This window comes from Mauremys mutica, chromosome 1 (genome assembly GCF_020497125.1).
Source record: "Mauremys mutica isolate MM-2020 ecotype Southern chromosome 1, ASM2049712v1, whole genome shotgun sequence".
Classification (NCBI taxonomy): Eukaryota; Metazoa; Chordata; order Testudines; family Geoemydidae; genus Mauremys; species Mauremys mutica.
In genome coordinates, this window is record NC_059072.1 from 245,780,637 (window position 1) to 245,808,094 (window position 27,458).

At 41.6% G+C, this 27,458-nt stretch overlaps 4 protein-coding genes across 8 annotated transcripts in view; 2 read left to right on the plus strand and 2 right to left on the minus strand.

Moving 5' to 3' along the window:
• LIPT1 (lipoyltransferase 1) lies at positions 1 to 2,829 on the plus strand. Its single transcript, XM_045008314.1, has 2 exons — positions 1 to 144; positions 1,328 to 2,829. The coding sequence occupies exon 2, from the start codon at positions 1,621 to 1,623 to the stop codon at positions 2,740 to 2,742; it is 1,122 nt and encodes a 373-aa protein (XP_044864249.1). The 5' UTR covers positions 1 to 144; positions 1,328 to 1,620; the 3' UTR covers positions 2,743 to 2,829.
• A 1,586-nt stretch (positions 2,830 to 4,415) lies between these two features.
• On the minus strand, positions 4,416 to 9,182 carry MITD1 (microtubule interacting and trafficking domain containing 1). Its single transcript, XM_045005640.1, has 7 exons — positions 8,912 to 9,182; positions 7,300 to 7,401; positions 7,018 to 7,154; positions 6,849 to 6,935; positions 6,085 to 6,200; positions 4,701 to 4,761; positions 4,416 to 4,625 (listed from the first exon to the last, which is right to left on the minus strand). Exons 1-7 carry the CDS (start codon positions 9,096 to 9,098, stop codon positions 4,530 to 4,532), a joined length of 786 nt encoding a protein of 261 aa, XP_044861575.1. The 5' UTR covers positions 9,099 to 9,182; the 3' UTR covers positions 4,416 to 4,529.
• A 121-nt stretch (positions 9,183 to 9,303) lies between these two features.
• On the plus strand, positions 9,304 to 12,014 carry MRPL30 (mitochondrial ribosomal protein L30). The gene is made up of 5 exons (XM_045005652.1): positions 9,304 to 9,422; positions 10,099 to 10,182; positions 10,815 to 10,961; positions 11,628 to 11,701; positions 11,787 to 12,014. Exons 1-5 carry the CDS (start codon positions 9,360 to 9,362, stop codon positions 11,917 to 11,919), a joined length of 501 nt encoding a protein of 166 aa, XP_044861587.1. The 5' UTR covers positions 9,304 to 9,359; the 3' UTR covers positions 11,920 to 12,014.
• Positions 12,015 to 14,152: 2,138 nt separating this feature from the next.
• LOC123363999 (lysozyme g-like) overlaps positions 14,153 to 27,458 on the minus strand; it is a 36,878-nt gene continuing 23,572 nt past the window's right edge. For 4 of the 5 annotated variants that reach the window (XM_045005678.1, XM_045005702.1, XM_045005685.1 and 1 more), the window contains 2 exons: positions 26,732 to 26,870; positions 25,074 to 25,599 (listed from right to left, as the gene is read on the minus strand). In XM_045005678.1, coding sequence (XP_044861613.1) covers positions 25,466 to 25,599; positions 26,732 to 26,870 — 273 coding nt within the window. In that variant the 3' untranslated portion in view covers positions 25,074 to 25,465. Of the gene's footprint in view, positions 14,290 to 25,073; positions 25,600 to 26,731; positions 26,871 to 27,458 lie in introns of those variants that run through there. The other variant, XM_045005712.1, reaches the window with a different exon arrangement.

Genomic DNA, 27,458 nt, shown 5'->3' on the forward strand with positions numbered 1-27,458 from the left:
ATACCGGGCAATTCGCTGGGGGAACGTCAGGCCCCAGCTGCGGCGCGGGGCCGGAAGGGTTTGGGAAGCGCACCCAGGACAGACGCTCGATATAACGGGCCGCGCCTGAACCGGAGGCGGCTGGAGTCTCCGCCACCCTCTCCTGTGAGTAGCGACCTGTCCCCGCCCCAGGCACCGGCGCTCGGGGTTTCTCGCTCTGCTGGCAGAGCCGGGCCCGGCCCCTCCCTGCCGCTCCCGCCCCCTGCGGTCGCGTTACAGAAGGGCACGTCCCGTCCGTCCGTCCCCCCCCCCCATCCCCGGGGCCGCTCTCACCCCGCAAAGCTCAAATAGCCTCGGGCGGGGCCCCGCCCTCACGCGGCTAATGGTACCGGCAGGATTGGGCACGTCACGGACCCGCGCCCGCGCCTCTCTGGTGCGATCCCCGAAGCAGGGTGGGGGCACAGGCACAAGGTGCCGCGTTTTAGCGTCAAGGGCCGTTTAAATCCCGCACTTATTAGCTGCTGGACCACTTTACCGACTTCTTAACAAGTTAACCTGCATACTTATGGTAGACTCGATTGTTATATACTTTTACTGCTCCTGAGGGAATTCCATGCCAAAGAAATGAAAAATTCGCACAGATTTTAAAATTTTGCACAATTCTGCAACTTGTATTTGTAAATAAATAGATGTGGAGGCTCCAGCAGGGCATTGGGGAGCACAGGCCACTGGCTGCACAGAGGTGGGAGATCCCTCTGTAGCTCCTCCTCAGAGACAGAGGTGAGGCTGCACCTGACACTGGCACAGTGCAAGGGTTGACCCTGCCCCTCCATGCCAGGCACACCAGATGTGAGCAAGGCTGGCTCACCCCAGCAGGCTCCTAGTGTGGGGAGGATCCAAGTGCCGGGTGAGAGGGTTTGGTGTAGGGCAACCTGGCTAGTGGTAGCTTGGATACAGCTGGGGCGGGGGGGAATCTGGATGAACAGGGGCTGGTTGGGAGGTTCTGGGTGCAGGGGCACTGGGACTCTGTAGTGGGGTCCAGGGGAAGGTGGTTGGGGCTCAGCAGGGAGGGCAAGGGGGTTCAGAGTGGGGTTGGGTGCAGCTGGTTGGGCCTCAGAATGGTGGGGTGTGTGACCGCTCTTGTAGCTTTCCTTTGCTTCCCCAGCAGCAAGTCATTTTTCTGTAGAGAAGCAAAGAAATCTGGAGTGAAGGGGACCATGAATTCTGCTCAGGTGCAGTGGCACAGAATTCCCCCAGGAGCAGTATTAATGACAGTACTGTAAAATTACATTGTAGGGGGAAAAACAAATACAATCAGATACTATGCTTCCTGCCCTCCCTCTTGCAGGCTTCTAGTAATATGCAGCAAGTGGAAACAGCCTTCTGTAGCACCATCTTAGATATTGACCATGCACCAGTAGTGAAATGCCATCATCATATTTGGAAGAAGGAAATCTACCTTGTAAACACATTCATTAGGGTAGCATCACTATTTTGGTATCCTGGGAAGAAAGTGAGTACAGCATGATTGCCTTTAGTAATGTGTTTGTACGAGAGGAGTGCAGACTATGAACATCTCATACAGAACTTTGACAGACCTGCCTCTTCTTTCACACCTTATCTGATAATTTTATTAAAACCATGGTAATCCTATCATCCCTGAAGAACTGTTTTCAGTTATTTTATGTCCTCAAGATTTCAGCAGCTGGCTTCAAGTACACAGCAAACAGAGGACTTATTTTACAGTCCGTTTCTAGTGATGTTTACCAGAATTTGGCTATGGAAGATTGGATTCATGACAACATGAATTTAGAGAACAGACAGGTTCTTTTCCTTTGGAGAAATTCTCCCACTGTGGTGATTGGGAGACACCAGAATCCCTGGCAGGAGTGTAACCTCAAGATAATGAGGAAGAAGAACATAAAACTGTCTCGAAGGAGAAGTGGAGGTGGAACTGTTTACCATGATCTGGGCAATATCAATTTTACTTTCTTCACATCCAAGAAAAAATACGAGAGAATGGAAAACCTAAAGTTAGTTGTTAGGGCTCTAAAAGGCTTGCAACCCCAGTTAGATGTGTGTGCCACTGACAGATATGATCTCTTGCTAGATGGGAATTTTAAAATCTCAGGTACTGCTGCAAAGCTAGGAAGGACAGTTGCTTATCATCACTGCACTTTACTATGCAGTGCAGATAAAATAAACCTATCTTCTGTACTGAAGAGTCCTTACAAGGTGATAAAAAGCAATGCCACTCCTAGCATGCCTGCTTTAGTGAAAAATCTCTTTGAAGAGGATCCTACTTTAACATGTGAGATGGTTATGGATGCTGTTGCTGCAGAATATGCAAGATGCCATCAAATTGACCATCATATTACTCTAATAAACCCAGCTGATGAGACAGTGTTTCCTGGAATTAATAATAAAACCAAAGAACTACAAACCTGGGAATGGATATATGGCAAGACACCAAAATTTAGTATTAGCACTTGCTTTAACATGGTGTATGAACAGTCTCTCCTTGAAGTTAAAGTGGATATTCATGTAAAGCATGGGAGAATTGAAGTTTGCAACATAGTTTTGCCAGAGCAGTGGCTGCCACCAGCAATGTGCAATGAACTAGAGAAAAACCTAATTGGCAGTAAGTTTTGCCCCAGTGAAACCACAGCATTAGCAAGCACTCTGCTTAGAATATGTCCACAAAACTATGAGTTGCACAGCAAGTGGAGTCTCTTATGTGAGAATGTGATGACACTAATGTGATTTTCATAATGAAAGTGTAAGTCACATCTTTGACATTAACTAGTGCATGATTAACAAAAATTGTAAAATAAAATCTGGTTATTTTCAGTATGTTGTGCAGGTTGATTTTACAGGAGTAAGCTACTACTGAAGTAACTTTCTCTTCATTTATCCACTAAAGTTCTTGCTTTAGTTCATGACTGATTGTGTAATTAATCTACTAATTAGACTGATCATAAAACTAAATTTCATGTTGTCAGCACTGTCAACATGAAACAATTTCTCAATTACTGAAGATTGAACATGTACATAGTCACCCAAATACATGAAGATACTTCAGACCAGATCTATATGCTAGGAGTTCACATCTCAGAGGCAGTGACTTACTGGAAAGTTATACTGGATTTGGACAGAATGACAGTTCATTTTAAAAAGACTGTAAAGCCACTAGTCTAATATGAGGTATTTTGATACATTTTGGTAACTTCTGAGAGCTTAAAGTAAAATGTATACATGGAGTATCTGCTTTGTCTACATGTTAGGCTCTAAATTGAATTTTATTCTAGACTTTCATCTTACGGTCTAACTTAAAAATAGTAAAGTTTGCATGTTAACATCATGAAAAAAATCAGTATCAGTAAATAATAGGCCATGGATTTGCGACCAGCTCAGATACCATGCAGGAGAACTGCGTTTTGATTCCTGTGTCTTGCTCTCTGGGATGGTTCTATGACTTAACTAGAAGGATAATGGCCACAAAGCAGAACCATACATTTAGATAGTCTGATCAAGTATGGCACATCCTGTTCCATTTATTGGTATGTGGGCCCCTCAATACATGTACTGCCATTAGTAATCAAATAAGTTAAATCACTGAAACAGAAGGCTTTTGAAGGCTGTTAAATTGTAGTGTGACTGCCAATTGGTATTTCACAGAGGACTCTGCACAAATATTCACTGATTTTACAGCTCTCCACCTTGTTTTAGAAGGAAACAATTGGCCTTAATTATCTAGTTAACTAAGCTACAGTTTAACATGGTGTTTTTCTTCAATTCAATTGTTTTTTTCTTTAAAGTATAATACTAAAGACAGTTGCCTATCTAACTTCTGTATATTTGGATTTTCTGTGTTGGATCAAAAACATTTAAGTTTGTGGAGTGTGTACAGTTTACAGAAACTTAACTAGTCTCCTAAGAACTTGTGAACTTTCAGCACTGCTAATTCATCATATTTGATGGAGTAGAACCTCAGAGTTTACAACCACCCTGGAAATAGAGGTCATTTGTAACTCTGAAATGTCCGTAACTCTGGACATGTTATGGTTGTTCTTTCAAAAGTTTAGAATTGAACATTGGCTTAATACAGCTTTGAAACTTTACTATGCAGGAAAAAAAAAAAAGCTAATTTTAACCATCTTAATTTAAATGAAACAAGAACAGAAACAGTTTCCTTACCTTGGCAATTTTTTTTTTTTTAGTAGTTTACATTTAACACAGTACTGTACTTGCTTTTTTGTTTTGTCGTCTCTGCTGCTGCCCGATTGCGTACTTCCGGTTCCAAATGAGGAGTGTGGTTGACCAGTAAGTTTGGAACTCTGGTGTTCATAACTCTAAGTTTCTTCTGTACCTTGCTTTAAAGTGTTACACCATTTAGTTTAGAAATTCTATCAATTCAAACTGCAAGTAATCAAAAATATAAAAAATATATAGTTTATTCCATAAAAAAATGTACACTACATGTAATTGAGAGAAATTAAAAGCAGGCATTTAAAGCTTGTAAGAGCAGTAATTAAATAACGAATATTCGGTCATGTTTTCTTTGTATGTTTAGTATGAAAGACATCCACTGTTGTTTCATGACATGGTCTCAAATCAAAATCACAGTATCCAAGGCAAAAACGACCCTACAGAAAGGAACACAATTTTAGAATAAGCCACTTGGTAGTTCAAATTCATTCAAAAGAAAAAGACACACATACCTGTGGTTTCTTAAAATAATCAAGCCCTCTTCCAATCTTAATCATCCATCCATTGTTGAATCTATTAAAAAATTCACAATGTTATTCCATCTTCACAAGTTTACAAACTGTAGGTACATTTAACATAATTAGGAAAAAAGACCTTAATCATATCTACAAGTTATGCAAATTGCTCCTACCATTTCAATCACAATTTCTAGCTAGAGTAGATGTCAACTGTATAATACAGTAACTTCTCACTTAAAGTCATGCTATGTTGCTGATCAATTAGGGAACATGCTCAATTAAAGTTGTGTAATGCTCCCTTCTAATGTCATTTGACAGTCACATGCTTTGTCCACTGCTTGCAGGAAGAGCAGCCCGTTGCAGCTAGCTGGTGGGGGCTTGGAACCAGGATGGACCAGCACCAGCCCCCCTTATCAGCTCCCTGCTCCCCTAAGTTCTCTGTGCTGCAACCGCCCAGCAGGCTATCAATCGTTCAGCTGTTCCTCCCCGCACTGCCACCTGCTGCTCCTGCCCTCTGCCTTGGAGCTGCTCCCAGAGACTCCTGCTTGCTGTGCAGGGGAGGAAGGAGAGGGGCTAATGTCAGGGTGTCCCCCTCCCCCATGCTCACCGCTTCTCCATATAGAGCAGGGAGGGGACACAGACTGAGAGAGACAGAGCTTGGGGCAGCAGCTGCTGTCTCAACTTTCTGATCCACTTAAAAAGACAATGCACTTAAGAGTGGGTCAGCTTACTTAAAGGGGCAGCGTGCATCTCTCTCCCACACACAAAGTGGGTGTCTGTCTTTGTCCACTATGCTGTCTCCCCTCCCTCCTGTTCATGCTTTCTTGATGAGAGGCTACATTAACAACAATGTGTTAAACCTTGAGGGCTCAGTGGAGTGCTAGGTTCATCATTTATCAGCAAGGCATTCCCTCTGAAATATCCCTTCCTCTTCCACCCTCTTAACTTCAACACCTCAACCAAGCTTCACAATCATCATAGCTGTGAACAGTATTAAATTGTTTAAAACGTATACTGTGTGTATATCTATATAATATATAGTTTTTTGTCGGGTGAAAAAAATTTCCTGGAACCTAACCCCCGCCATTGACATTAATTCTTATGGCAAAATTGGATTCACTTAACAACGTTTTGCTTAAAGTCGCATTTTTCAGGAACGTAACTACAACGTTAAGCGAGGAGTTACTGTACATCAATGTCTTGTTTTAAAAACTAGATCCCAGCAGTCCCAATGTTGAACACAGTATAAAACTATGAAGAACTTATTTTACTGAATAAAGTAACTGCCTTCTGCTTTGAATGATATTTGTAACCATGGTTATAGATAATTTGTCAGGATTAAATAATTTGAAAATAATTGGTTTTCTGCATCACTGACCTTATTTCTCGATCATGAATTGAAGATGAAAATGAGACATTCAGTGTCACTCCATAGTTCTTTAGTGATTGCTTTATTTCTTCTAGACTACTTGTCTGCTGACTCTTTCCACTGCCCTGTTAAGAGTAAAAGTTGCTTCTTCATCATGCATGTTCCAATTGTGTCCATTTATCTTCTTCAATTCACTAACACCACTTTGTTCTTATACTTTTTATCCAAGTCTCAAAATGCTTTATGAAGGCAGATAAGTTATACTCATTTTTGCAGATGGGATGACTGAGGCACATTGACTGCAGTGGCCAAAATCACATAGCAAGCCAAAGACAGATTATGGACAAGGACTCAGTTCTCCCTCCTGGTCCCATGCTCTAACCACTAGATATGCTGCCTCCCCAGTACACTGAATTATCTGTCCAGACTAAGATTTGGGCTAGAATGAGTACAATGACAACAAGAGGGTTTATACTTGTCATAATCCCAAAATATCAAAATTTATCCAGGCCTTCCTTATTATAAAGAGTCTCCCAGCAGAATTGATTTAAATGGTGTTTCTTACAATAGACAGTCAACTAGGACAATATAAACGTATTTCTTCCAGGGTCACTTCCACTTAGAATTCCACATAAGTAGAATTACACTATTCAGTGTTTATGTTAAATCCTCCTGATCTGCTTGCATCTCCTGTTGAAGGAGGGAGGGCCTCAGTCTGACAAATATTGGTAAACATGAACAACAGATGTTATACGTGAAGTCTAGATACTTACTTCATCATAGGAAGTGAGAAGGTGGATAGTTTTCACTTTGCAGGGCCCCTTAACAAGCATCTCACAGAATCGTAAGAAGTTGTAGAACTGTAAGAGTTAGTTTGATTATTTAATAACTGAAAAAAATTGTTATAGTTTTATATGTAAGCTACTTTCAAGATCCACTTGCCTGGTGAACATGTCTAATGTATGGGTCCTCTACCCAAACTTCTGTAACAGTCTCATTAAGGTAGTCTTGGAAAACCTTCTCATAGCTGAAACCAGTTGCATTTTCTTCAATTTTAATTTGCTGGTGGTATTTACCATCTAAAAAAGAAGCATCCCTCACTAAACAAGACAGTGAAATCATACATATGCATTCTATAAATCCTAGGTAACTGTATTGTAACTTCAGATGTACAAGTGCATCATTTCATGAACATTTTTTAAAATGTACAGTACAACTTCATACCTTCTCTTTCTTTTTCAATATGTTTTTTAATTGCTTCAGCTCTCTCCATGTAGTCAGATATTTTTTGTCTGTAGTGAGCTTTTTTTGTTTCATCTTTTGTAGCTGTGAATCAAAAATATTCAGATTATCTCAGAAAAGGAGGATAACTACATCTGGTAATTATTCCCCAGGATAAAAAGTCCTCTGATTTTTTTTTTTCATTCAACAGTCTATAGGAGAGGAGAGAAATCCTTTACTGGACTTACATTCATGTCCAACTAACCAGTCCCTTTACTGGTTAATTCTCAATATTTTTCATTGTGTGTACCTAGGCTTGGCAGAATTTGATTTTTAAAATATAATTTTGACTGATAATATCAATGTTTAAAATTTTAAACACTTAAAATTTTCACAGTCCCAGAAAATTATGGGTGGGTGATGAGACAATTATTTAATGACAGTAGGTTTTGAGATTCACAAGTTAAAGCTTTTTAACGGTTAAAACATATTATCAACATCACATGTCAAAATATACTAATTAAATATTCTTAAGTGAAACAAGTTCTCAAGCAAATTTTTTTTTAAATTACTGTAAGTTTTGATTATTATTCATGGAAATACTTTGTTAGTACACATATTTTACATGTTTCTGGCAAAATCAACCCTTACCAACATTTATCAATAAAAATCTAAACCTTCCAAGCCTACATATGACCCAGGATAAGTTTCTAGACAGAGAGAGAGGAATGTAATAGCTGTCTACTAGACACAAGATGTATTTAAAAAAAAAGTAAGTGTGAGCCACTCAAACACAGCAGCCAACCAGACTTTTGATTTTACTAAGTTTCCAAGAATGTTGTTTTTCCTAGGACCAGTCTACACTTAAAATGCTACAGTGATCTACACTGACAGGCCAGGTTCTCCCCAGTGTAGGTAATCTCTCATGGACTTTATGCTATTTACAGCAGGGGGTTACATTGGTTTAACTGCATTGTCCAGGGGTGTGGATTTTTTATACCCCCCAGTGATTTAGTTACACTGACCTAATTTCCTAGTGTAGACCAGGCTTTAGTCATTTATGAACAGTGAAGCCCAACACAGGCATATATAACTGTAACATGCCCATCACCACCTCTCTAAGGGTTCAGCATATACATGAATGTTATTAGGGCTAGTCTACACTTAAAACACTTCAGTGGCACAGCTGTGCTGCTTCAGCTTAGACACTTCCTATGCCAACGGGAGGGGTTCTCCACCTCCCCCAGAGGCAGTAGTGGCGCTGATTTAGATGAGCTTAACTACATCAAGTAGGGTTATAGATTTTTCATACCTCTGACCAACATAGTTAAGACAACGTAATTTTCTAGTATAGACCAGGCCTTAAAAAGGCAGCACCTGCAGGACAGCCAGAGCTGGTCTCCTAACCTCCACGCACCCTCTGCAATCCCGGAGAAAATGACAGCCCCCAGCCTCAAACGTTTGCAAGCTCAGGAGGGGGCAGCGTGAACTCTGCCAGGGGGTTGCATTGGCGCTGCGGCTCCCGACCTTTCCTGGCGGGGCGGGGCGGACAGGAAGCCAGCTCCGGGGGTGGCTTGCAGCGCTGCAGGGGAGGTAGGGTCCAGCCCGTCGGTACCTTTCAGCACCCGCAGCAGCAAGTCGATCCCCTCCTGGTAACACACCAGCGACTCCTGGAAGCGGGACGCCGAGTCCAGCTCCACCGCCCGCTTCAGCGTCGCCACCGCCGGGGGCTCCAGCGCGGCCACGGCGCCCGGACCGGCCTGGGACATGGGGGCGGGCGGGAAGCGGCACTCGGCGGGCATCGAACCCCCAGCTGGACCAAGCCCGCGCGCGCCAGCAGCAGCCGCCGCTTCCAGGAGCCAGAAGGGGCGGGGGGAGGCGGTCACGTGATTTTCAGGCCCGAGAAGAATCCTTGGCGGCCGCCGGTGCCGCACTTTATTCCCTCCCCTCCCCGTCGCCGGAAGTAGCCGGGGCGCGCGCTGCGCCTCGGAACCAAAGTGCGGCGGCTTCTGGGCACGGATTTTAGTGGCTGTCGGAATCCGGGAACGGCGCCCGGGGCCCAGATGGCGGCGGCGGCGGCGGCGGCGCTGAGCCGCGTCGCTCAGAAACACCCGGCCGCCTGGAGAGTGAGTGGGGCGCAGGGCCGGGGGCTCCCTGCGCTGGTCGCAGTGGGATTGTTGGGGCCAGTTTCTCCAAGGGCAGGAAGGGCGGCGGCGGCGGGAGCGTGGGACCCGGAGCTGCAGCCCCTCGCCGCCCGCTGCCCGGGCTGCTGCGCTCCGCTTCCCTGGTCCCTCGAGCCCCCGGTGAAAGGGTCGCGGGACCGGGACTCTTCCCCCTCCGAGCTATCCTGGGCCGGACTAGTGCGGGCTGCAGCCCGATTCCCCTAGGAGCGTCCCTCAAGACCGGGTCAGCCCCAGTGAGCTGCGCTGCCTGATCGCTCTCAGAGGGCGCGTCCCGCCTCTCCGAGCTTTTCCTCTTGTGAAGGGCCCCACACACCCCTGCCGTTCTGCAGCCTCCGTGCTAGTGAAACCCGGGGTCGTGTCCTCATTTCACTAGAACACCCGGAGCAGAAACACAGGCTTTAAAAGGTTTCAAAAGTATTTGGTTTCCTTAAGCAAGAATATGCTAAATTTCTTGGTGTCAAAGCACCCACTGATGAAATGAGGGCACAGTATCGGTTATTTTGGTTGCACAATGGGACCCTGATCCTAATTCAGTCATTACACAGGTTTATGTACAATACAGATGTTAATAATTTTCTCCTTGAATAAATTTGACAAATCATGCCATAACTTTTTTTAGACTCTGGCAAAAAGCAGCGTGGAATCACTGACATGGACAGGATGGATTCGCCATAAATTTACTAAGTCAAGAATTCCAGCTTCAGTAAGCACAATATTTAAAGATTTGAAAGCACATTTTGGGTTTGTTTATACCTTTAATTTTTTTAGTAAGACTAATTTGTAACAGTACTGAGCAATACCATTGTTAAACCAGAGAGATATGCACTCAGATTCTTGTATGAAAAAACAGTGTCTGAGTGTAGTCCATTTTATTTCTGAAATAGGGCAGTCTTGAGGAATAAGCCTGTCACAATCATCTTACAAATTTAGGTCCCAGTTCTACAACCAGACCAGTCTGCGCAGACCTCTGCTTTTATGTGTTCATATATATGGTTGAAGAATCATGCCCCCAAAGCTAGGCTATATATGATTGGAGGATCATGACCCCAAACTTACTGTATCTTTCTGCAAACTGTCATGAGGAAACACTTTGAAATAATTTGAGGTTATTTGGAGATTAGCTTTTTTAATACTATGGTCATATGTTGCTGCTTTGCTTTTCTGGAAGGGAAGCTTATTAGAAATTTAGGGGGGGTTTCCACATTTTCTTTCTAGTGAAAGGCCAAAATATATCTTAGGGGAATATTTTTACAGCAAGACATTCTTGAATTCAGTAACTGTTGAAATGTTTAAAAATAAACAAAAACATGCCTTTTGTGAACTACTTACTTGTAGGTATTTCAGCCACGGCCTTCAGATCATGAAAAATATGGAGGTGATCCTGAGCAGCCTCACAAACTTCATCTTGTCACTAGAATCAAAAGTGGAATAGGTCGTCCATACTGGGAAAAGAAGATAATACATGATCTTGGACTGGATAAAGTATACTTTCTAAATTACTTTATTTCATGTTTATCATGCACATCAGTAAAGTAATTAGCCTAAAAATTTAGGGCAAAATTCTTCTCAGATCTTCACCATAGTACACTGCTTTGATATTTTTTGTCTTGTGGGACCCTGACTCTGCAAACATTTATGCATGTCCTTAACTGTACTACAGTGAGAAATTCCACTGAAATCAAAAGGACTACTCACAATAGTAAAGTTGAGCAAATAGGTAGGTATTTGCATGATTGGAGCCTAGATGTATGGATCTCCCATGGATATTAATAGGAAATATACATTTGTAAGGAAAGCAGAACACCAGCATTGAGACTGCTGTGCATAGAAGAGAAGAACTTTGCCCGCTAGTCTTTAATAAAGCTATATATACATATTTTTGACTGCTCATTAGTTCACTCTTAATTATTAGGTCATGTTAATCAGTGCTTGTGAGTATTTAGACAGTCTGGGTGTATTAATGAAGATGTTAGAGAATCCCAAAAGTTTAATGTATTAAACTTATTCTCAGTAAGTGTGAATTTCCCAAAGTAGTTTAATTTGTGTACCTATGTTTTTCTTTTATTGATATGTGAATACATCAGTTTTCAGAGACATAAAGTGCCTTTTCGAAGTGAGTTTGTAACATTTATTCTGCATTGTTTATAGGCAAATCTGCCCAGAGTGCACAAAAATATCCCATCTGTGAATGGAAAACTGAAAGTCATAAAGCACCTAATAAGGTTTGTTAACTCTTCCTTTAACCAGCAACAATTAAAATAACTTGTTAGCATAGTCCATGTTTTAAACAAATTCTCTTGTCTGTAGAATACAGCCCCTGAAACTACCTCATGGAATTCCAACAGAAGAGGAAATGTCAGATACCTTACTTAAGAGCACAGGAGAATTAGTAATTCGGCGGCATCTGAAACCCGTGGAACAAAAAGCAATTAAGTCATAGTATGCGCTGACTAATCTCACTTTTACAAAATAAATTATTTAACTGATAAATTGGGAGTTGTATTAATAAATGATTAAAGTGGAACCCAGCCTGTCCATGAGTAGCACTGCTTACTGTCTCACGATAAAAGTTTTGAGATAAGACCTTGAAACAACTACTTCCCAGAACACATTGTGAACATTTCCCAAAAAGCATTTTGCCAGAAGGCAGCAAATGGCACACTGGGATGCCTACCCACTATGTACAGCACTTTGCATCAAAAAAAGAACTCCTGGAAAATATGTGCAGCGCAGACACAAGCAGCCAAATATGCAAGCGCATGAGTGATATGCAAACTTCAGCAGCTGTATACTAACATAACTTGTGTAGACATGGCCTGAGTGTGGGATACAGGGAGGCATCTATCTGTCCTTGCAATCTACAGCTGGGAGTGCCTTTTCTGGAGTCAGGCACCTTAGATGCCTAAGCTGTTGCTTGAGAGAACAGAAGTTAAGCACCTGCATGACTCCCACAAAGGTGTGTTGGGGGTGGGGGGTTAGAGGAGGAGATGGCAGGTGCTGTCCTTTGTCCTAGTGTCAGAGCACTCACCCAGAATGTGGGAAACTGGTTCAGTTCCCCACTCCGCCTGACAAAGAGAAGGGATTTGAACAGGATTCCAACCTCAGGTGAGAGCTCTAACCATTGGACTATAGTCTCATTCGCTCTCTGGTCCCATTAATATTTAATACGACATAGAATGACCACAACAAGAGACCCACATCAGAATATGTCCTGGTGGTTAGGGTGCTCACTTGAAAGGTGGGAAACTCCTGTCAAATCCCTTTTCCTCATTAGGCAGAGGGCAGAATTGAACTGGGGATTCCCTAGCCCAGCTGAGTACCCTAACCACTGGGATCAAGGTTAATGGGAGTTGTCCTCCTCTGTTTTGTGTGGAGTAAGTCATGCTTAGAAAATGCCTACCCCATCAGGCCCTGATGCTGTTCCCCCATCTGTCTTCTGATTTGACAATCGCACTGGGGCTTAGATGTGAGATAGGCATCAGTATGCAGGCCCAGAGGCAAAAATGAGGTCCCTAGGGAACTTTTCAAATGAAAATTTACTCAGTGAGTGAGTTTAGGCACCTACAGAGTTAGTTGGCAGCTCAGTGGGGGCTTTGTGGATTTCAGTGGTACCCACATTTGGGATTTAGGCACCTAAATTCCTTTGTGGAGCTGAGCCACCATCCCTTCTCAAGATTAATTATTGGGCTGGAGTCATTTCACCATGTCCATTGTGGATTTTTTGGGGGTGCAGCTGGTAGCCATACCCTACAATAAAAGCTGAGTTAAAGAGCAATAAGCCAATTTAGATAAACCCAAATTTTGTTTAAACAGAGCTTTATCAAGATACCTGAAAAATGACTGACTACATATGGGAACACAAACTTATATTTACCTTTAAGAAGAAATGAAAGTCCTATTTCTGTGCTCCTTTTTGGGTACGCTTACTACCACCATACTGTCTGGAAGTTAGATCCCATGGTGTTTGCAGCCTTTGATAAAGTTCTACTATTAAACTATGTGGATTCTTTAACTGAACACAGAGCAGGTAAAGAATAATAATGTTGACTACACAAGAGGTGCTTTAGTGCAAAGCTCTCAGAGAGCTGTTCTGAACCTTTTTCAACTTAAACCCCCAAACCATACACTCTTGCCTTTGACCCCGCCCCCAAGCCACCAACTTTTCTCTACTATGACTCCACTACATAACCCAGAGTCTCTTGGGCTGTTTCAGCCAAAACATCCCAAAAAGCATAGATAATCTGGTAATTGTTTTTAAAGTTTATTGTGCCTGCTTTAAACAAAAGGGGACACTTATATTCAATGCTTATACATTTTATGTCATTTAAAAAATGCTAACTATATGTTCTTACTAAAAATTATGTATTGATCATTCTACGAGTGTGTGTGTGTATGTATATATCAGTAAACATTTACTGCAACAGTTTTGCATTTGGTAGGTTCTAATAATTTGGTTATTAGAGTTAAGACTTCCAATTTTAATAACCTAATATAATCTAACCTAATCTAGTATAATTAATATGTATTTTTTCATTTTTAGAAATTATTTCTAACCTAAACTAAGCCTCTTGGAGTTCTTAACTTATTTTTCTATTTCCAAGATTTATATAGGAAAAGTAGTATTTTTTAAATCACTCTTTGACCACACTACTTTTAGAAACTGTTCTCTATACAAGTGCTAGTTTCCAAATCCCTTTCTCTCCAAAAACTGAGCTCTTGCAATAACATCATTGCCGTAGTCATTATTTGTTGTGCCAATATCCATTCTGTCATTGCTTTTTAGATCCTGCATTATATGCAGAAATTGCACCTGAAATGAAAAAATAGATATACTTAAGAGAAACTTTTATTTTTTAAGAAATAAAACTAAAGCCCCCGCAACACAAATGCACCTCAAAACTGCAGACTTAACTGAAAGCAACTTACAGAAGTGTTCCTGTCTTTAACACTCAGATGCCCAACTCCCAATGGGGTCTAAACCCCAAATAAATCCATTTTACCCTATATAAAGCTTATAGAGGATAAACTCATAAATTGTTCACCCCCAGTACACTGATAGAGAGAGATGCTCAGCTGTTTACACCACCCTCCTCCCCCAGGTATTAATACATACTCCAGGTTAATTAATAAGTAAAAAGTGATTTTATTAAATACAGAAAGTAAGATTGAAGTGGTTCCAAGTAGTAACAGACAGAACAAAGTGAATTACCAAGTACAATAAAATAGAACATGCAAGTCTATATCTAAGAAAACTGAATACAGATAAAACCTCACCAGTTCCAGTAAGCTTCCTTTTACACACTAGTCTCCTGCTAGTCTGGGTCCAGTAATCACTCACACCCCCTGTAGTTACTGTCCTTTGTTCCAGTTTCTTTCAGGTTTCTTGGGGGTGGAGAGGCTATCTCTTTAGCCAGCTGAAGACCAAATGGAGGGGTCTCTCGGGTTTAAATAGACTTCTCTTGTGGGTGGAGACCCCCTCCTCTTTCCTATGCAAAGTCCAGCTCCAAGATGGAGTTTTGGAGTCACATGAGCAAGTCACATGTCCATGCATGACTCAGTTTTTGCCAGCCAAGACACATTCCTGGGAAAGCTCAGATGTGGATTGGCATCTTCAAGTTCATTGTTGGCTTAAGTGGTTCTTGATTGGCTCCCTTCACACATGTTCTGGGATCATGCACAGATGCAGACCTTTGGTTACACTCACAGGCTTACAGAAAGCATCCAACATATACTTAAGAAAACCCACTTATGTTCTCAGAGACACTCCCCCTAAATCTACAAATCAGCAAAGAAACATATATATTCAGAATAATAACACTAGTAGCAAGGAAATATGTGGCTCAGAAGAGAAAGCCCTAGTATGAGAAATGCAAGATATTGAACAGATTGCTGTTCAAATCAGACAGTCCGATCACTGGTTTGGGGAACAGTGGACTAAAGCCCAGGTGGTCACTTGGAAAATATAAGAAACAATAATGACCTTGTTGATGCCCTTTGTACTATTTCAATAGGGATATCAATCTCTTGTTTATTGAATAAGTAACACCTGCACACTTAGTAGTAGTAGTAGGCAACCTTCAATCTCGAGAGACCAATCTGAGAGGTAAAAAATTTACCCAATTGGTTTTATGGAAGCTGTGGCTGAGAAGACCCACTCAAGAGAGAGAATCTCTGCCACATCCGTCACATTTAGAGGTGATGTTTCAACCCTTTGGGCTCTGCTTTCTGCGAGCTCTTTTCTTCTCTGCTAAGCTGGACTGCTTCCTCTCGTAACTCCAGAGACTTTTGTTGAGCTCTTGTTTCCAAAGGCTGCAGGCCTGTGTATGATCTTCCCTGTTGTCCACATCCATATCCATATCTTTGAGGTCTCGCTTGTACACATCCTTGAAATGTAATTTTGGGCATCCTTTGGGTTGTTTTTCATATACCAATTTGCCATAGAGGATGCCCTTTGGGATGTGCCCATCATTCATTCGGCACATATGCCCAAGCCAGAGAAGGCATCTCTATTTGAGGAGTGTTTGCATGCTGGCCTGCTTGAGCACCTCAGTGTTGGTAACTTGGACCCTCCAGGAGATTCCAAAGATTTGATGAATGCAACACATATGAAAGCTGTTGAGCCTCTTTTCCTGATGAGAGTATAGGGTCCATGTCTCGCTCCCGTACAAAAGCGTGCTGATAACACATGCCCAATCCACACAGATCTTTGTGTGTTCACTCAGTTTGTTGTTGTGCCATACCCTCTAGATATTGTTGTGGTGGCTTTTCTGATGCAGATGTTGAGTTCCATTTCAAGTGAGAGATTGACTACCATAGTGGACCCCAGATATGTGAACATGTTCACCACTTCAAGTTCACAGTTGTTGATCTTGATGTAAAGTGCTTCTTCAACTCTTTGGCACATTATGTTAATCTTCTTTAGTCTTATGGTAAGTCCAGATTCTTGGCAGGTTTGAAAAACTATCCATGAAGTTTTGGAGATGGGTTTTTGTATGGGTTGTCAGTGCTGCATCATTAGCGAAGAGGAGGTGTTGGATGAGGGCCTCCTGAGTCTTGGTTTTAGATCTTAGTCTTGCAAGATTGAACCTGCACACTTAAAACATAAGTTAAATAAATATATTTTCAAAATGTCTTCATAGACTTAAACACTGTTTATTATCCACTCTAGAGGCTGGCTTGATACTCCAGTGCAATTGCATGTGAGCTCTGATATCACATTATAATTCATGCTGGTATGTAAGAATGGAGCAGGTATTGTCCTACCACAGCTTTGGATTCTTAAAATAAAAAATAAAAACAAAGCCAAAAAAGCCTTCATTCTGAATTGCCTCTTTTAGCTGCTCTTCCTTGAGGCATTCAACTGGACATAATTTTACAGTTCACTAATTTTAACTTTTTTTCCCCTATTCGTCTTTAATAAATGGTACAGATTTTAAAGTGTGGTTCTGTCTTGAAAATGACTGTAAAAATACCACCTTATTCAACAGAACTGCTTTCTGTGTATTCAATCACATTTATTGACTTCAGTGATAAATACGATAATTCAGTGCTCTTAACTTCTGTTAGCATGCAGAGCTAACACTGCCTTCTGATGCATCATCAATAAAATTGTTTGCTGAATTTTAATCAGTTATTTCTGTGTGACCACTGTCATGCTGTCTAGAGTGGCTCAGGGCTGTGAGTGTCTACCTCATGGTGGATTGTCACAAGCAGGGCTGACACCTCAAACTGGTGGTATGTTCTATAATTATTATTTGTTTTATAATTGGAGATATACCTATCTCCTAGAACTGGAAGGGACCTTGAAAGGTCATTGAGCTGAGTCCAGTCCCCTGCCTTCACTAGCAGGACCAAGTACTGATTTTGCCCCAGATCCCTAAATGGCCCCCTTCAGGGTTGAGCTCACAACCCTGGGTTTAGCAGGCCAATGCTCAAACCATAAAACATGCTTATAGTTTATTCTGACAGAAAACAAGCTGACAGGGTCATCACCCACATTGGCTCTTTCTTTGACTGGTGGAGAGAGAGGAACACATTTGGCATCTTTGATCTCCAATGGTCACACATAATGACCACTTGCCTTCACTGGTGTAAGAATTAGCACTTTCTGCTAAAGTTCTTCATTTGCATTACACAAGACTTCTTTCTTGTTTGATGGGTTTATTTAGTTACAGGGTTATATACAATGTAAATGTTTGCTATGACATTATAACAGGATACAGGTAAATGAAAACAATGCATGTAAATCCCATTAATTTTCACGAAGTTTAAACACCAAAGACATTCTTATACATTTAACAATCACTTTGATCTATATTAATACACAAGTAAATAATGAAAATGCACAGATATAACTGAAGGCTAATTTGGCTGCAGATCATCTATCATTGATGGTAAGACAGTAAAAGAAAGAGAGTGAGGGAGCTTGATTCAGGCTATGTCTACACTGGCATTTTTGTTGGTAAAACTTTTGTTTCTTAGGGGTGTGAAAAAACCCACAACCCTGACCAACAAATGTTTCACCAACAACAGTGCCGGTGTGGACAGCTCAGTGTCGGTGGGAGATGCTTCTCTGTCAACATAGCTACCAACGCTCGTTAGGGGTGGTTTAATTTTGATGGCGGGAGAGTTCTCTCCCACCGGCATGGAGCAGCTACCTGGTAGACCTTACAGCAGTGCAGCCGTGCCGCTGTAAGCTCTGGCGTGTAGACATAGCCTCAGAGCTAGGTTCAGTCTCAGGAGCTAGGAACTAGACAAAACATCTGTTTACTTGTAAATTGACAATAGTTGATATAGAAATGGGGACAATAAACATGGAATCACACAGTGGCATTTTTACAGAATGATTTTTCCGAGTAGATCTGCACATTAATTAAGGGAATTGCAATAAGTAGTCTCTCAATGCTCAATGGAATATCGGCTGCTTTATAGAAACACAGCTTAAATAAGAGCCATTTTAGGCTTCTAAAAGTGCAGGAGTGATAGGGGAATATTAAATCTCCTGATCTGAGACAGAGAAACTGAAAAAAAAATTGAATAAAAGACAAAGGAGAAGAAGAGGGAAACTGAAAGAGTGTCATGTTACTTTTTGTGTTAAAGATGAACAGCAAAGAAGAAAAACAGGTTTGTGCCCAATTTTTGCTACTTTATGATTATAAAGAAGGCTCAACATATTTCTAAAGTTGTGGGGTTTTTTTGGTTTTTTTGGGGAGGATTTTTTTACATAAGAAATTCAGATCCTGCCTCGCCTGGAAGATTTTATGATAACTGGAGAACTAGTGAAATGGTGACCTGCAAGAGCAGAGAGTGAAAGCTGAGCAGTTGAGGCTTGAAATAATTTTTAGACAGATGTTTTAAAACTTTGAGTTTTTATTTTTATTATTCTCTAAAGCACCTATATACCTTCAATGCTTAATGAACATTTTAGATAAGGGAAGTCTTTCTTAAAGATTGAACACTTTTACCTCTCCAATAAAGGTATGTCTTAGAGCTCATGATAAGCATCCTTAAGACTTCCTAGAAGTCCTCCAATTAAAGTTGGGGAAGCTCAAATGGCAAACGGCATTCCTGATACTTCTAAGGTATAATAATAATGATTAATAATTATATCAGAAGCGAAAAACTTAAGTCTGTAAAACAAATTCTTTCAGGCTCTCTTTATATGTCATGAAGAATGGTACGAGCCTAATTTTTTCTTACAAATTCTTCATAGTCACCTTTAAAATGCCTCAAAGCTGCATTCATTTTTTAAAAAGTTGCCCATGGCAGGGTCCCAGGAAACACACTGCCAGATTTGGAATTTAAAATTGCCAGGAAAAATTCAGTGATCCTGCTTTCTTTCCTACCTCTATTTAATTCTGACTTATCTGTAAAGCTATCAGAGGTCCACACCTCTCTGAGTGTTATGTGCTTCTCATCTACTGCTTCCATACTTTCTTCCATTCATCCTTTTGTTCCAGTCTTTTTTTTAGTCTATAGAAGAGAGACTGTTGAAGCCCTGACTTGGTCCCCATCCATTGGCAGCATGGCACCTAATCTGTTTTACTTACATAGGGCAAAATTCTACTGTTGCAGCCACACACGCGTCTCTCTGAAAAGTGATTAATGTGAGGCTTTTATATCTAGGCCTGCCTCCTTGAGTTCTGACAGCACAATTTCCAAGTGTTCTTTGTGATCAGCCCAGGTGCTGCTGAACACTGCAATGTCATGCATATATGCTCTTGCACAGTTCTGTAAACCATTTAACACCAGGTGACCAGCCTCTGGAAGGTTTCCCCAGCATTAATTAAACTGAACAGTAACATTGTGAATTCACAGAGTCCTTTATCAGTGATGAAAGCGAATTTTTTCTGTGCATCCTCATCCAAAGGAATCTGCCGATAACCTCAAGTTAAATCAAAAGAAATGAGATATTTAGCTTTGCCTAAAATGTCAAGCATATCATCATTTCTAGGCAGAGGATATACATCTGGTACTGTAACAGAATTGAGTTTTCTATACTCAACATAAAACCTTATAGGGTGGTCTTTCTTAGAGACCAAGACCACAGGTGATGCCCAGGACTCTAATTACTCCCAGGTCTAACATGCTTTATATTTCTGCACAAATTTGTTCTTGTACCTTGCCAGTGTCCCTGTAAGGTCTGCTGGGAGGTGGCTGTTGACCTTTTGTAATGACCTTATGAGTTAGCAAGTGTGTCTTCCCTGGCTTGTTAGAAAACACCTCTTTGTATTTTTGCATCAATCATAACACCTCTGCCTTTTAAACTGGTGTTAACTCACTGCATAAATCAATGCTTTCCAGAGTTGAGTCACTTTGATATTCAGCCATCAAACCAATGGGGTGATGTGCCTCAGTTTTCCCTTCTACACAGCAGGTCATGTTTACCATGGCTTCCCTGCTGTGATAGGTGTTAAGTCTGTTTACCTGAACTAGTTCTGAAACACTATTACTATCAGGTTGTTTAACATGATATGTATCTTCATTTACTACTTCTATCACCTCAAAGCATCCTTCCCAAGTATTTTACATTTTGTTCCTTTTCACAGGGCTTAACACCAATACCAAGTCTCCTATTACAAAAGAGCATTTACAAGTATTTTTGTCATACCACACATTTTGTTTAGATTGACTGTCTTTGAGGTTAGTTTGAACAATACCCATCATGTCTTTAAACTTTTTCTGAAACTTCTGCACATATTCAGTCACTGGCTCTTCCTTTACTTCAGTGTTCCCTTCCCAGGAGTCTCCAATGAGATCTAGAGGTCCCCTCACTTTCCTTCCATATAGGAAAGCAAATGGGGAGAACCCCATTGATTCTTGGGATAGACTCATAGACTTTAAGGTCAGAAGGGACCATTATGATCTTCTAGTCTGACCTCCTGCACAATGTAGGCCACAGAATCTCATCCACCCACTCCTGTAACAAACCCCTGACCTAAGTCTGAGCGACTGAAGTCCTTAACTTGTGGTTTAAAGACTTCAGGGTGCAGAGAATCCTCCAGCAAGTGACCCGTGCACCACGCTGCAGAGAAAGGCGAAAACCCCCCAGGGCCTCTGCCAATCCGCCCCGGAGGAAAATTCCTTCCCAACCCCAAATATGGTGATCAACTAAACCCTGAGCATGTGGGCAAGACTCACCAGGCAGACACATAGGAAAGAATTCTCTGTAGTAACTCAGATCCCATCCTATCTAGTGTCTAGTGGTTAGGCCTATTTATACGGTTATAGAAAATGTGACTTGATTTTTTTATAGGCTTTTGAGCCCCCACAGTTGTTATCCACTAAATGCTTTGTTTCCTCTTCAGCATCATCAGTTCTGTAAACCATTTCTAGATCTTTTTATGCTAAACATTTACACAAGGCCACAGACGGATGGGATACCTCCCTGTAAGCAAAGAGCAGGAATGGTAACAATTTGACCTAATTCTAACCCCTTTTATTTGCATACATTCCCAGCATGGATTTTAGGGTCCCGTTGACTCTTTCTACCAAGCCTTTGGTTTCTGGGTGGTATGGGGCAGTTTTAAGTTGTTTCCTCCCACAAAACTTCCATAGCTCGCTGAATAGCTGTGACATGAGATTTGATCCATGATACAATAAAATCCTCTTTGGGAAAACCAGTTCTGCTAAAGATAGTGAGAAGGGCTCTTGCTACAGTTTCTGCTTCAATGTTAGACAGAGCTACTGCTTCTGGAAATCTAGTGGCAAAATCCACCACTGCCAAGATATACTTATTACCTCAGTGGGTAGGACATGGCCTAGGGACACAATGTCCATTGATAACCTTAGACATGTCTCCTGTATTACAGGCAAGGGATGTAAAAGAACTGTCTGGGTTCCTGTAGGCCTCTTCCTTTTCTGACAATTCACAAGCCCTGCAATAGTCCCATACATCATTCTGTATTCCTGGCCAATAGAAATATTTCTTCTACCTGTAATAAGGTCTCTGTACCCTCAAGTGACCAGCAAAAGGACAGTCATGTGCTAACAATATTAACTGTCAATGATGCTGAGTGGGCACAATCGATTGCTTATAGGGCTGCCCAGGGCTTTTGTTCTTTCCCAAAGGGGCCTCCCTAAGCAATTTCCCATCTTCTTCAAAAAAGCTCTCTCCATTTTCCTTTCCTGGGACCCCCTCTTGGACACACTTCCTTATGCTCTTTAGAGTGGGATCTTCTCTTTGCTCATCTGAAAAATGCTGAGAGATGACAATTGGAAAAGCTTCTTCAGTTACAGGCATCACCTCCCCTGTCCCTGCTCCTGAGGTCGTATTGCCTTTATCCACCGTGCAGGAGTTAGCCTCAGCCCCCCCCCCCACCGCCTCCCACACACCTGAAGACACTTTTTCTTTCTGCTGCAGAAGAGTCGAGACCTTCTCTATTTCCCTCAGCGGTTTTGGGGATTTTACCACTCTCCTCTGGGATCCCAGCACAATAGCCCCTTTTGCTGCAAGTTACCAAATTAACAGCCTTAGCCACTTGAAAAAATCATTCCCAACAAGCATTTCAGCAGACTCTTGTCCACCGCCCCCACAGTCAAATCACTTTCTAAATCTTCTCATTCCACATGCACTTTAGCTAAAGGCACAGGAATCCTAGATCTTCCAATTAATATAAGCTCTGCCATTTGACCAGGTAACATATCAGTCTCTTGGACCACATTCTGCTTAACCAGAGAAATCTGTGCGCTGGAATCTCTCCATCCTATGCACTCCCTATCACTGATCCTGACAACCTTAATATGTTCCCTATCTGGCTCTGCAGGGCTAGTCCCCACAAAACTTGTCATGCAAACTGTAGGTGTTTCTGGGGTTTCTGTACTAATGACAGCTACATTCACATGGACTGGATGGGGCTTAATTTTTTTCAGCTTAGGGCACAGATTCCTCAGCTGCACAGTGGAGTTACTCCGGTAACACCTCTTTGGGCCCTCCTCCTTCACATGAGCTTTGTGGTGGAGATTGCCAGGAGATGAATAATTTTGTAGTAGTGAGTTCTTAGGCATCACACTGCCCGTTTTTCCCCCACAGGTGAAATGGAATTCCCCCTTTATACTGGATTTCTGCCCCTCATTCTGTGTTCATTGGACATCTGGGCTTGCTCAAAGGCATCAGCCAGTATAGCCATTTCTGCTACAGATTTATCCCACAGGTCTTGAAAAAATGGTAAGCATAAGGATATAGACTGTCACAACACCCTTCATTTGGGCCAAACAAATCTGGGTTACCCCTGTGATCTGGAGTGCTTACAAGGTGAGTCTACTGCAGACTGTTATTTGCAAGAATCTTTACATGAAAGTCAGAGGACACTACTGAAAAAAGGTAAGCCATTTGATCTTTCTGCTCATGGTAAATGCACAGATGAAAATGGCTTGGGGAGTAGGAAAAAAGAAATATGGATATTTTTCAGGTATTTCTTGCAAGACCACTAGGAAACATCATTACACATACTTCTGTGAATCTGAAAATAGACACAAATACTCATGTTTAACTTTAGATGAAAGTTTTGACAATGGAGGCTAGTGGTATGAGAAAATCATGTGTGATTGGACAGATGGAATCTAACAGGCTATATTCTGAGTTTAATAATGATCAGTAATGTTATCTTTTAGGTTATTTTTGTAACATATGTTCATGAAGCCCAGAATGATCACTTGGGTTTTCAGGAACATGGAATCCTGTGAGTTTTCCAGCATGACAGTGAGATTGAGGAGGGTCTATATGTCAACATGAATTGTTTCTTTTCTATTGGTAGTCTTTCCACTGATGTCAATGGACATTGATTCAGGCCCTTGTGCTCCTAAATTAACTGACCAGATTTTCAAAAGTGCTCCTTATCCATTCACTCCCCTGAACACTGGGAGCTAGTGGATTCTGAATGCACTCCAGAAAAAGTGCTCAACTGCAGATATTGAAATCAAGAGTGTGAGACATGCTGTACTAGATAGAACTAAGGTTTTCTCACGTAGTTTATCACTCCTTTTCATTTCATGATACATTAAGGCCTTTGACAGCAGAGAAAAAGCCATATCTCATGTAGCACAATTTGTTTTCATTGAATTCCCTTAGAAGTCTGTTGATCTGCTTTAAATATATTGTTCTCCTTGTGACAGGACCCACAGCTCCTGCCTCTGTTCCAGGCACAAACTGCTCAGAGTCCCTTCTGCTGTCAAACAGCTTGTATAGTTTCTTTACAATATGAGTTCCCACCACTTTCATACTCTATACAGCTCTGCTCCAACAACCCTGAGACACCCACCAGCTCCTATAACAAGCAGAAAAGAATTATCTCCTTCCCCCCACCCCACTTCCTTCCTGTGCCTATTTGTAGCCTCTATTGGCTTAATTAGTCTTCCAGCTCTCCTACCTTCACAAATTAGGCAGAGCCCTGTTTAAACAGCTCCATTCTGCTTTGTTTGATTGGAGCTGCCCTGGCCAGAGCGCTGGCTCAGCTGTTCTTGCCTAGCACTCTGTCACAGTCATTTGCTAAGGTGCAATTGAAAAGATGCTGATTATTTTTATCTTGCTTCAGTTCCTAGTCTTTGGTGGCCATGAAGATGGGAATGGGCAACAGGGGATGGATCACTTGATAATTACATGTTTTGCTCATTCCTGCTGAAGCACCTGGCATTTGCCACTGTCAGAAGACAGGATACTGGGCTAGATAGACCTTTGGTCTGACCCACTATGGCCAGTCTTATGTTCCCAATGAGATTTTTTAATTCTATTTCCATTTGAATAGTTCCGTTTTGCTTGAAATCATTAATCACAGGCTCTATGCATTTTTCTGGTTAATGGCAAGGCGGGATAGCTCAGTGGTTTGAGCATTGGCTTGTTGACCCTAGGGTTGTGAGTTCAATCCTCAAAGGGGCCATTTAGGGATCTGGGGCAAAAATCTGTCTGGGGATTGGTCCTGCTTTCAGCAGTAGGTTAGACTAGATGAGGTCCCTTCCAGCCCTGATATTCTATGACAGTACATGCAGATTAAAACACCCTTATACAACAAATTGATAGATGCTTGTTGTGCTGTACTGAAAAAATAAATTGTCAAACCAAATCACACAGATTGGAAATACAGGCTTCTTCTTTGAAGAGACTACTTTTTATTTCTTAAGACAATGACAGATATTGAAATTTGCAGATGTTTAAAATTTGGAAGGCAGAAGACTAAAAATAGTTAGACAGAGCAGCTTTAATAACTCAGAGAAATAATCAGATGTGGTAGAATATTATTAATATTCCCATCACTATTTCTTTTGGTATGATACAATGTTTAACTACCTGTAGAATTTAAAAATCTGGTGCCTGAGCCTGCAAAGCCTTATTTAAGCAAGTCTTCCCACTACTGACAATGGGCCTATTTGCATCATTAAGGTTTTGCAGGTTTCAGCTTCTAATCTCCCCCAAATATATAGTATCTCTCCTGAACACCTGAATTATTATTATAAGAGCCACAATGTATCTGAAAAGCAGAGAATTCCCAGATTCAGTATCCGTTTCTCTTATAATACTTGGCTCGTGCAACAACATCATTGGCATAGTCATTGTGGGTTGTGCCAATATCCATGTTTGGATAGGTCTGGACATTTCCTAGTCCTGCATTATAGGCAGAAATCCCACCTGGAAGGAAACATCAAAATAGCTAATAAGACTTAAAAGAAAAACAAACCACCATTCCAGACAGAGCTGTCTCGTTTTTATCTAGTGTGTTTAAAACAAAAAAATTGGGAGTGAGTGAATTGCCTTATTACAGTGTGCAGACTTAACTACCGGTGTGTGAACAGTTTTAATAAATTCCTGAAATCACCCAAAATCAGATGATTTTTATGGGATTTTACATAAACAAATGACTGTAGCTTGCTGGTGAACCTTCAGTATGCATTTGGCTAACCACATTCAAACAGAAGACTTTAATCTTTGAACTAGGTCTGTTCTTAATAGATTATAAAAATCCAATTGCCTTGTTTACTTTTCAATCAGTCCTGAAAATGACTGCAAGGAAGAAAGTTAAAACATGACCTTACACTCCATTCTTCTCCCCTTCTCGGCTCAATATGGTACTGCACAATTTTGCAATCCCCTGACGAACTGTCCAGTTCCCAAAAATGCACCTCCCTCCTACACACCTATAAAAATATAGGGTGCACTTCTGGACTCATTCAAATAAACTGCAAAACTGTCATTGACTTCAGAGGCACCAGGATTTCACTCATGATAAAATAGTAGAGGCCCAAATGTCAATATTAACTAGTATTTTGGCAGGCTTTATAAACATTCCTCAGGTAGCGTTGGAAACCCAGCACACAACATTGTGCTAAAAAAATGGGACAAACTGTATGAAACTGACTAATCTAGTTTCACGGCTCAAGCTATGGGAAATCAAAAAGTAGACCTGCACCATCAGTGGTGAAAAATTATATGAGATTCTTTTAAATGCTTACTATTCTAGAATCAGAGGGGTAGCCATGTTAGTCTGGATCTGTAAAAGCAACAAAGAATCCTGTGGCACCTTATAGACTAACAGACGTTTTGCAGCATGAGCTTTCGTGGGTGAATGCTTCGGATGCATCCGAAGAAGTGGGTATTCACCCACGAAAGCTCATGCTGCAAAACGTCTGTTAGTCTATAAGGTGCCACAGGATTCTTTGTTGCTTTTACTATTCTAGAGTGTCAGTAAGACAATAAAGTTTTAATAGGATTTTTGTCCTAGAGTTTCCCTCAGCTCCTGGACTGAATGCCGTCTATACTGTACCTTTCAGCTGTTGGTCCTTTGTCCAACCGGGGAACTTTTTCTGGACTCCTTGAATCATACTAACAAGGATGCTGGTCCCCTGAAGAACATGTTCCTCGCTATTCCATGCTCCAACCACTGTATGGTAGCGTCTATCAACCTAGAAGAGCCAGAGAGAACATTACTTCTCGAAAAGATGACGTGTTTTTGTAGTTCTTCCCTCTCAACATTCACTACATGATTTTATTTCTCAAAGTTTGTTTGATAAATTAATCAATTTTTGTTCTTCAATACAGCACTGACTTCTCTGTGCCAACAATTCAACCTCTCAGATTGCTGGAGAGAATTGCACGCAGGGGAAAGAGATTAAACGTTTTATTCAGACTCTCTTCGGTTATAGATGAATTACAGGTTAATCTCTAAATCCTTAATGAAGCAGCCCAAATCTGCAGAAATTGGCACCATTACACGGTCAGGTCATGCATCATTGGAAGTAATATTTGATAGTTGGGCTCATGGGCCATGGAGCCGAAGGGGTCGCTGAGGCCATGGCCTGACCACTTTTAAGCAAGCACATCGGGGATGGGCAACTGGTGGCCCAGGGGCTTCATCCAGCTGACCAGATCACTGTATTTGAGCAGCCACCACTCAGCTCATGGCAGGCGATCCAGCAGCACCAGGAAGGAGACGGGGCATCGCCTTGCCCACACACATCTGGATGCATCATGTGATGCTGTGGTGAGAGCCA